The sequence below is a fragment of the Daldinia caldariorum genome (assembly GCF_022478825.1).
Source record: "Daldinia caldariorum strain CBS 122874 unplaced genomic scaffold F4812scaffold_4, whole genome shotgun sequence".
NCBI lineage: Eukaryota > Fungi > Ascomycota > Sordariomycetes > Xylariales > Hypoxylaceae > Daldinia > Daldinia caldariorum.
The window spans coordinates 1,946,039-1,956,153 of NW_025953040.1; the positions used below are offsets into that span (position 1 = coordinate 1,946,039).

Sequence of the window (10,115 nt, forward strand, 5' to 3'; positions counted from 1 at the left end):
TAGCATACTACCTAGGTAGATATGTATAGGAACCGTGAACCTAGTCGGACGAACTTTTCGAATCATCGACGAGAAGTATAAGAACAACGATGAAAGTATTCACAAAAAAAAAAAAAATTACTGTGTGGGTGGACAGAGCAATATCACATCAAAAGGCCCGCCAGCTTCCTCAAATGGCATGATATTATATTACTATGATACTATGTCTACCTGTGATGGCGACTGGGACGACATGATACGAGATAAAGAGATTTATTATATGTAACCAAGACGTGGTACTACATCGCTAGGTAATCAGGCAATAGCATCACGGAATTCATCGACGTAGCCTAGCTACGATAAGGAATCATTCGACAGCTATGAGAAAAGAGCTAGTTCTGGTTTCAAAGTCGCTCCACCTTGTCCGTAGCGTTTCCACTTGATATCTACGTCGGGAGATGCGACTATTACTACTGCTGCTGCTGCTGTACATAATAATGTCATGTACTCTGGAATGAACAACCTGCCCATAATGTTAGCTGAGCTGCGATGACCAGACGAGATCTCATATATAAAAGAAAAACGAAAAGCGATCGATCCGTCTCTGTCAGAAGTCCGTTTAATACATTTCAGGTCCGAGGACCCGATGATATAAGAGGTACCAGAAAATAAAATGTGTAAATGGTGTGTCTCATCATGAGAAAAGGATGCGGAAATAGACGTATTGCCACATCTGAAGTTTTCGACCTGTTCTTTTCTGGGGGAAGTTGGGAAAATGCTTACCTAGAGGATAGACTACAACACACAACGTAAATAAAGCTGCTAAACCAGCTGACTTATTAGAGAATCCATATCGAATCTAGAATTAAGATTCACACATAGCTTTTACCGTCGGATCAAGTTGCTAACGAAAAGCTTTGTTGGCTAGGAGGAAGAAGAAAAAAAGTTGTAAGATGAAGAAGCTACGAAAATTTGTTGTCTTGGACTTTTTTTTTTTGTTGGTCTAGTACTAGACCATCAAGCTAAAACCGGCAAATCTTCGGTTTAGATAACGGCCAGAAAAGTGGACTTAGGTGCACAGACCACCATATACGAAGAGGGCAACCGAAGCTAGCACACAATTTTCACTTGGTATCTTTTTTTCGAAAAATTAAATCTCCAAGTAAAACTTCGTTCACGAACTTCCCACTTCAGCCAATTCCGACAACCACCACCACCACCGACACCGCCTTAAGTCGACAAACACAACATCCGCCAAAATGGGTCGTCTTCACTCCAAGGGAAAGGGTATCTCCGCCTCAGCGCTCCCCTACTCGCGCAACCCGCCTGCCTGGCTCAAGACCACTCCCTCCCAGGTCGAGGAGCAGATCTGCCGTCTCGCCCGTAAGGGTGCTACCCCCTCCCAGATCGGCGTCGTTCTCCGTGACTCCCACGGAATCGCCCAGGTCCGCTTCGTCACTGGTATGAAAAATCCCGTTGTGGTTTTCTCTCCTTTTTTTCAGTTCGCCGATTTGTTTGAATTAAACAATAGCTAACTCCAAAAATTATAGGTAACAAGATCCTCCGAATCCTCAAGTCCAATGGTACGACATGAAAGAACCCTTTACCTCTTACCTTCTCCCCCTCGAAGCCGGCAAAAAAAAAGAGCTGTGCGCGATTCAACAATCGAGATATACATCCATATACCCGTGGAGCGTTCCTAGAAACGCACGCACACCCATGGCAAATCATATAGCAAATGCCGCTTGTTGGTCAAGGCTGACAGCGCGATCTTCATATAGGCCTCGCCCCCGAGATTCCTGAGGATCTGTACATGTTGATCAAGAAGGTGAGTTTTATCCCCCTACCATCGTCTATCCCAAGAGAAAAGGGGGGAAACAATTCCGATATGCTAACGACTATCGCCTACGTCAGGCCGTCTCCGTCCGAAAGCACCTCGAGCGCAACCGCAAGGACAAGGACGCCAAGTTCCGCCTCATTCTGATCGAGTCGCGAATCCACCGTCTTGCCCGCTACTACAAGACCGTCGGTGTCCTCCCCCCTACCTGGAAGTACGAGAGCGCCACCGCCAGCACCATCGTCGCGTAAGTGTAAGCATTAAAACGTTTGGCGTAATTACGCAACGGGCTCTCGCGCAGAGATGGGGATTGGTGTTGCAATGTGGAATTGCCTGGTCTGGTCATGGAGTTCGTGGAAAACGGAAATTGCTTTTTCGGGACAAGCCACAAGAAAGTGATGAGCGTCCCGATTCTGCTTCACTAGGTACCTACCTGTTAGTTGGTAGTAGTCGCACACGATAAAGATAGGCGATGCGAATAAACAATTACACAACAAGAGATCGATACGAGTCTCGCGAAGAACAGTACTGTTATCGTTATTATTATTTGCTTTGGCCCTTAAAAAAGGCTTTCAGTGAATCCTGAGTCCTCCTCCTCTAGTTGCCCTAACAATTCAACAGGAGCGTAGCCTCCCTCGACAGTACCTAACCTAGGTACCTAGTAATAACGTGGGTTCGTTCCTAAAGCAATGATATCATTGTGAAAAGACGCGAAAAAAGTCAATAATGCCTAGTAATCTGCAATGCAGAATCGATTTATTTTTGTGCCCTACCCGCCCTTCCGCGCCATAACTCCGTTCCTGATGCTTGCTTTCCTGTCTGCCTGCTTGCCTATTTATGTCTGGCTGGCTGAGTGGTTGTGCGGCCTAACCTAGTTCGACTTGACGGTCCTCATGACGTCGACTCGAGCTCCTTGGAGCGCTGAAGTAGGTACTCGCCCAGAGCGCGGAGGGGATCTTTCGGCCTGGGGGGATAGGAAACGTAGCGTTAGCATTTGGTATTAGCATTCGCGTAGGTGTGTGTCCAGATAATATCTAGCTGTGTAGTGATGGCCAATCGACTCGATAGGTACCCAAGCATTTTATAGATACGTAGGTAGGTAAATAGAATAGACCCATCGCAGGTTCCATAGCATACATACATACATAGGTACATACATGGACGGTAACTGCCCTTAAAACCAAAACAAAATAAAAGAAAAACACGAAAAGAGGAGGGAGGGGGAGAGAGAGAGAGAGAAAGAGAAGGACTTACTGCTCCTTGGCGATCATCTTCATGCCGTCGAGCAAGGGCCCCGTGACCTTGGAGTTGAGGTACTGGCGGACGGGGGCGCCGTGGGGGGGCGCCTCGGACGGCATGGTGAAGCCCGGGTCCGGGTGCTGGGAGGCGGCGCGAGAGGAGCTGGTGTCCTGCGGTTGGTTGCCGTTGGCGTTGGCGTTGGTGGTGCGGAGAGGGGTGCCGGTGCGAGCGGGAGCAGATGCGGCGGCAGCTGGGCTGGGGCTCGGCGCGTTGTTGTTGTTGTTATTGTTAAAAGTGGTGGTGGTAGTAGCAGCGGGTTCGGTTGTGGTGGGAGCTGGAGACTAGAGAGAGTGTGAGGTGAGCGAGGAGTTGGCTTTGGTTTATTTGGTTTGAGGTTTGGTGGTGGGAGGAATGAGTATGACTGGTTATGTAGGAAGGAAGGTAGGTAGGCAGGTATGTTAGGCAGAAGTGGGAGCTAAGGAACAAACATACCGCTGCGGCTTGTTCAATGGTGGGAGCTGGCGTGTCGCCTGTTGCCGTTGGTGGTGTCGCCGTTGTCGTTGTTATCGTCTCAGTTGCCTGTTGGCCCGCTAGCGCTGGCGAAGCGGCCGGTTGCCCGTAGACATGAGGGACGGGGACAGGTGTCTGGCGGATCTCGTCGGTCATGGTTACGAGGCGGTGGGGGGTGGGGGTGGGTTGTCGTTACGACGGTAGAAAAAAAAAGAGTGTGGTGGTGAAGTTGTTGTAACAAGTGATGGTGAAGATGTACTATGTATTTATTTCGTAGGGAATTAAGGTTTTGTTCGACAATTCGAAGACCAGTATGTGTAAGTACCTAACCTTAGCTAAGGTACTGATCTAATCATACATTTCAAGGTGTAATATGCCGTATTTATTTTCGCAAGATACTTACCAAATACAAACTTCGGTCTCGTGACTGCGCGTTCCCACTTCTTTTTGTTCCTGGCACTAAAATGGAATCCGCGTCCCGCCAACGCGTCTCTTTATATGAAGTCATCTTGTATCTTAATCTTTTTTCTTTTTATTTTCCGCCTCATCCTCACCCAACAAAATGCATCGCCTCCGGGACACGCGATAATGGACGCTTTTCTCATTCGGAAAGCACCTCGATCTAATAATAATGGTTCTGATGATAATGGATCTACCCGTGCGACGAATGAGCCGCCTCTTAAGAAAGTGAAGAGCGATGAGAGTCACGTGGCCAATGAAGAATCAGGTGAAGACTCTAGACCTGGTAGTCCGTCGTTGAAGTCATTGCCGCAGATACGGAGAGTAGATACATCTCTTGCTTCGGACCTTGGTGATGATGAGACGCCCCAAAACTCGGAAGCAGAGACAGAGACCCACGTACCGAGGCGGACCGCTATTGAGGACTCACTGCCCGAAGTTAAGTCTGGAAAAGAAGCTTTGGAAGAATATGAAAGCTTCAGGGCGTCGCAAGAGGTTAAGAGCCCAGAAACTGCTGCGTCAAGGCTGGATTCGAGGAGATGGGTGAGAGGCAAGACCTCGCTCTATGTCGACGCCTTTAACCTTGCTCTCAGCACGGTTCTTGGTGAGGAATCTCACTTATTTGATGAGAAAGAAATGCACATTTTCGATCAATGGGGTGAGCTAAGCTATGAGGCTCAGTTCCTGTATGTGGCTGCAAAACCTGAATGCTTCTCTCGATAACGCTTCTGACTTCGTTTTGATAGCTATGTGCGATTGTTCCTCAGGAAAACCGCATCCTGGCATCGCGTTGCTCGTCTACATTATCATGATGATATTTCAGATACTGAGACAGCCGTCAACGAATTACAGGTGATCCGGGATCTACCAGCCAATTCTTCCAGACCTGGTCCTTCATTTGAATATACGGAGTCGGAACATGATCAAGGTTTGTTTGGTGACAAGTTCAGTTTTGCAGATACATCAGAGCAGTATATTACCAGTGTTGAAGAAGCTGTGGAACTCCTTAGCCTGGAAGAGATTAAAGCCCTGGCCAAAGATGCGAAGGTACAAGGCAAGAACAAGGCTGAGTTGGCGAGATCTATTTGCAGAATGAGCAACCAGCAAGTAGGTCTCTTCTCCTTAGGTCTTCGTCGGTCTAGCACTATCAATTCTCTCGAGTCACCAGGTCGAGATACTCCGGAGGCGGACTCGCCAGCTACAGATATTCGTGAAGATTCCAATAGGAGGAAACATTTTCTTGATAAAATATTGCTTATAGCTGGGCCTTGTATAAGGCTTTCCTTGCCCGTTTTCAGGTTATTTGAGAGGGTTCACCTAGTCTTTTATAGGTCTACCGAATGGACAGAGAAGTCTCTGACCACAATTATTCTTGCGAAAATATCGAAACGCAACTTCCCCAAATACGTTGTTAGCAGGTCTGCAAATATTTTTAGCTCGAGGGGTCAATTATTAGAATTCGAGGCAGCTATGAGACACGAATATGCCGTTGATAGTATCTTAGAGTTTAAAGGACCAGTCACAGAAGTCGGCTTCCGAAAGGTGATAGAAGTTTTTGAGAAAATATACCCGAGGTGGAAGGCTCTTCTTCAGGAGGAGCAGGAGAAAGAAGAGAGAGTCTATGAATCTGGAGAAGGTGCATATTTGAGACGGCTCAACCCCGCCCATTCATACACCCGAATCGTTCATAAAGCAGCTCACGTTTTTGGCCGGTTAAAAGAACATCAACGGGAACATGCACTTCTGACCGAATTACTTGACCAACGTCTCTTCCACTTAGCTCGCCGAGGCTCTTGGTACCAACGAAAGGCTCTACTAGAAGAACACTACATGCATGCGCTGGAGACCGATCCTGCCTATAAGGATACGGAGCTGCAGAAAAAGCATTGGAAACGCATTGCAGCAACCACCTGCGAAACCGCACTGGAGGATCGAGATTGCCATCTCATTTATCATTATGACATACAGAAAAGGTTGGTTAAACTCGAGAAGCAGCTTAAGATTCCAAAGCGTCTACAGCATGATTTCGGCCATGTCCGGCTTCAAAAACCTGAAGAGCATTTTGCCGAAGGAATTCAGATAAAAAAGGACGACGAAGTAGGAAAGAAAGGGCGAGGACCGAGCACCAAAACTATATGGGTGGATGAGGCTGAAGGCGGAGGTGAGTGCAGCGTTGAAGCCATGTGCTTAAGCTGGTACAGGGATAAGGGCTGGAAAGGCTACCATGCCGAAGGAGGCATAGTAAGAACGCTTTTTGCCTACCTCTTTTTCGATATTCTCTTCCTCTACATACCAAACGTTTTCCAGACCCAGTACCAGACCTGCCCGCTAGATCTGCACACCGACGCTTTCTACCCCACTAGAGCTTCCGAGATCAATCACCGCCTAGTTGAGATCGCAAATGGTGATGCGGTGAAACTAATCGAGGAGGTTGACCGGCGAGAACGCGATAATCGCACTTGTGTTGTCGGCCTTAACTGGGATTACGAGTTGGATGACCTCCTCGAGCTAGCTGGCTGCTTCGATGGTGCAGCATTAGCCGCCATATGCAAGGTCATGGCACAGGAATATGGCCAGAGAGGCGGCGGCATTCCAGACCTCATCCTCTGGAGGACAGAACCGAACAAAGAAGTGATGTTCGCCGAGGTTAAGAGTGCCAATGATCGCCTCAGTGATACGCAAAGGTTGTGGATTCATGTCCTAACCGGCGCTGGCGTAAGGGTTGCTCTATGCAACGCCGTGGCAAAAGAAATTAGGGAAGTTGACAGCGACCAACAAAAACCAGTGAGATAGACGCGCAGACGAAAATAACAAGAGACCACGGATAGGTCTCTTTCTACGATGGCTTTTGGTGGCGCGTTGGTGGCATTCACGCGTGGGGGGCGGGGGATGTGAGCATGTATAGGCCATACACGAACAAGTCGAATTCTCACCTCAAGCAGTCTGTACGTATGCCCTAGACGCAGCTCCAGAATCATGCGAGACTTACATGAGACGCAAGCCAGGGTAGAAATGATTTACTACCGACGCAATCCGATTAGTTCGTGAGCCGTCCCATCCAAAGATCGCGAAAAGAGCGACAGACGAATCAGCAGTACCGCACCAGTAGCCACCGCTCGGAATAGGTAGCTGAACTACTCATGAATATGACTTGTACCACCTATTCATGACTCTTGTCTAGTCTCATTGACCGTGTCAAAAGCAGATCGGATATATTTCACTTTTACTTATCCAGACTATACAAATGGCGGTCAATAACTCGCGCAGCGGAGCCATGCTACTCAAATGCATATATTAAATGCCAATGTGGATACTTGAGCAGCCGACATGAGTGCGAAGTACGTCGCGATGCGTCGGTATACTCGAGGTATGAGGTACTTCGTCTGAATAGGCGTGTCATTAAGCGTATATTCCAACCCCTTTGGACTTTTGGTAACGACATCATGATTGTTACCAGCTGTAGGCGTTGGTTCTCGACGGCGACAAAGACGACATAAGCGTCCCTCTGCTGGCGGTAAACGCAATATGCACGCAATACTCAACAGCTTGAGCAGAGTTATGCGCACGTATACCTGCCAATACCTCAGCTCAAGGCATCTTACGCGTAAAAATAACTGCCGTGATAGTTCAGATGACTGCCACGTATCTAGCTTTGCTTGCAACTCTCTCTACGCGCCTATGCAAGTATGTGATAGAACGTATCATAGATCACTCTAGAGAAAATATGTAAACAAAGATCCTGGAGATCGACCCGGTTAGTCGACGGCACCGGCTCCTTCTCCAGTGTAGGTCGACATATCTGTCAAGCCTTGTATCCATCTAGACAAGCTAACGGTTGCGTGACCTCGTGGAGTGGGATCTATGTGAAGCCGCGCAGACACTAGGACCAGTAGTCTAGTCTTGACATTGCCATTCCAGCCTATGGCGAATTCGGATGCTACGGCGGCATCCATCATTCTCTGCTAAAACCCAATGAAGATATTCCTACTTCCAACAATAACAATAATAAACAAAAAAAAATCGACCAACAACTCCACGGAATCGGCACTGCGATAATCGCCACACACTAGTTCATATTAGCTCCATCTCTATTGACGAGAAGCTGAGATCCACGTTGCGATAAACATGAGAGTTGATGCCTGTTTGTCATTGCCGAAGATTATATCGGCATCTGGTTACAGATGAAGACCAACACTCGATGACATGGCCGAGCTATCTCCAATACGGCCTTGTTGTCCGCATATTGAGGCCCTTTAGCTCGCCCACTAGTGCTCAAGTTAGGCGCAGCCGCTTCCCGCAGCATGGCGACGACACCAACATCTTAGCAATGTTGTCGGCGAAGCTATATCGTAAGCGCGCAAAGGCGACTAAAGGGGAAACTTTTGAGGAATAGTTGGCGTGGGAATTAGCATGGTTAACCGGCGCTTAGTTGGGGGGCACAGCGCCTCCACAGCATTGGGTTACTTGGCAAATCTGACTGGCATAGAAGGTTTCTAGATGAACTTAACTTCAAGTTAGAAGGATTGTTTATCGTTTTGAGGATCTTGCGCTCCGGAGTCATAACTAGATAGACCCCCTTTCCTTTTGGCTGGCGCCCGCACTCCAGTGCCGTGGAAGCGCGCGCTGGGGGACATCGAAAATAGGATATTGAAAAGCTGTTATGGTGGATTGTAAACTCGAACCCCCAAGATAGACTTCGTACAGGAGCTCCTGGCCAACAGTAGCTCGAGGATGTCCTCGATCTATGTCGTGCATCATGTGGCGCGCGCTCCGCTCAGGTCCAGCTAATACAAGGAGCCGCAAAATAGAACAGAGGATCTATTCATGAGAAATAGATGGTTTCGAACTGAGCAAATCAAGTAAAAAACAAAGCGGACATGGCGAGCCGCGCGCTGGATGAAGCAGGAGAGTGGAATGTAGAGCGGGATATGAGAATTGTCGAAGATTACGAACAGGCGTAAGAGATAATTAGAATCCGTACATAAACGAGGCCTCGTCCCCGGACTTTACACCACGATCATGTCCCTGAATAGCAACAATTGAGTGATACCATAGCGGAAAGAGTCTTGGCTAAGATCCTCGATATCTGAAACAACAAGTTCTGAAAATATCTTACCTTTTACCCACGTACGACGCTACATAATATCTGCACCAGCACCAGCATCAGCACTCCCCCTCATCGACGGTCATCCCCGTGATCCACTCTTTCAGCTCGCTCAGCTTAACCTCTAATTACCAGGTCTCAAGCTGACAGTAACACGAAATTTTACTCTTTTTACTCTCTTTTCTCTTTTGTGCGTTTGTGCACAAAGGTTTTACTGTGGTAGCTAAGTCACCGGAACAAATAGCCGCTCGAGGTTTTTAAGTCAAGGTGAGTAATGAGTGGGTGAATAACGACGGTAGTGGTTGTTCTCCGTGACGGGAAGGGAAAAATAGAAGACAGGGGGGGAAGTCGAGGGGAAGGTCAAATCAGGAGAGTGGGCAACTCGGAACGGCGCTAATCAAGAGCCAAATATAGCAAATACACAGTAGCGGCAGCGCTTAAACCCCAAGTACCGAATACCTCCGAACCACTTAGACTCACCAGCGCGATCCCGGGATATTGCGCCTGGCAGACCGTACCGACCGGGGCAGTCCGACCAATCAGACTTCGGATTAGCTACGCACTTATACAGAGCTAGCTTAAGTCGACGATAACCCCAGTTAAGGTAACTTATACCTTTGGGAAAGAGAGAGAGAGGAGAGACTTCCATTTTATTTGGGTTTTATTTTATCCTTTTTAAGGGGTAAATCATTTTTAAGCAGGATGTAAGTCAAAGTTGCTCTTTCTTCCAAAGTACGAAGTATATACATTGGGAATATTAGGAATGTTCCTATGTTCCTACCTCCTTCCAATATTTCCTAGTGTACCTACGAAGTATAGGTATCGTTTTAGATCACAGATCACCTTCAGGCCCCCCCTTCACAATCTAAGCTTTTTCTTCACACGCAACTCTTCACATACATACCCCTTCTTCCTCTGCAACCTTGACCCAATTCAACACAACCCAAATTAATCTAGACTAATCAAGGGATAGAGTCAGAGTCAGCA

General features: G+C 47.7%; 3 protein-coding genes across 3 annotated transcripts; 2 read left to right on the top strand and 1 right to left on the bottom strand.

The window, feature by feature from the left end:
- Nucleotides 1–1,128: 1,128 nt before the first annotated feature.
- Nucleotides 1,129–2,342, top strand: F4812DRAFT_421863 (40S ribosomal protein S13). Its single transcript, XM_047933598.1, has 4 exons — nucleotides 1,129–1,440; nucleotides 1,530–1,562; nucleotides 1,761–1,807; nucleotides 1,894–2,342. The coding sequence occupies exons 1-4, from the start codon at nucleotides 1,239–1,241 to the stop codon at nucleotides 2,065–2,067; spliced, it is 456 nt and encodes a 151-aa protein (XP_047792517.1). The 5' UTR covers nucleotides 1,129–1,238; the 3' UTR covers nucleotides 2,068–2,342.
- F4812DRAFT_421866 (uncharacterized protein) lies at nucleotides 2,328–3,909 on the bottom strand. The gene is made up of 3 exons (XM_047933599.1): nucleotides 3,548–3,909; nucleotides 3,071–3,396; nucleotides 2,328–2,780 (listed from the first exon to the last, which is right to left on the bottom strand). Exons 1-3 carry the CDS (start codon nucleotides 3,719–3,721, stop codon nucleotides 2,708–2,710), a joined length of 573 nt encoding a protein of 190 aa, XP_047792518.1. The 5' UTR covers nucleotides 3,722–3,909; the 3' UTR covers nucleotides 2,328–2,707.
- A 244-nt stretch (nucleotides 3,910–4,153) lies between these two features.
- F4812DRAFT_457596 (VRR-NUC domain-containing protein) lies at nucleotides 4,154–6,817 on the top strand (the record flags this gene model as incomplete). The annotated part of the gene is made up of 2 exons (XM_047937198.1): nucleotides 4,154–4,710; nucleotides 4,771–6,817. 2 exons carry the CDS (start codon nucleotides 4,154–4,156, stop codon nucleotides 6,815–6,817), a joined length of 2,604 nt encoding a protein of 867 aa, XP_047792519.1.
- Between the last annotated feature and the right edge of the window lie 3,298 nt (nucleotides 6,818–10,115).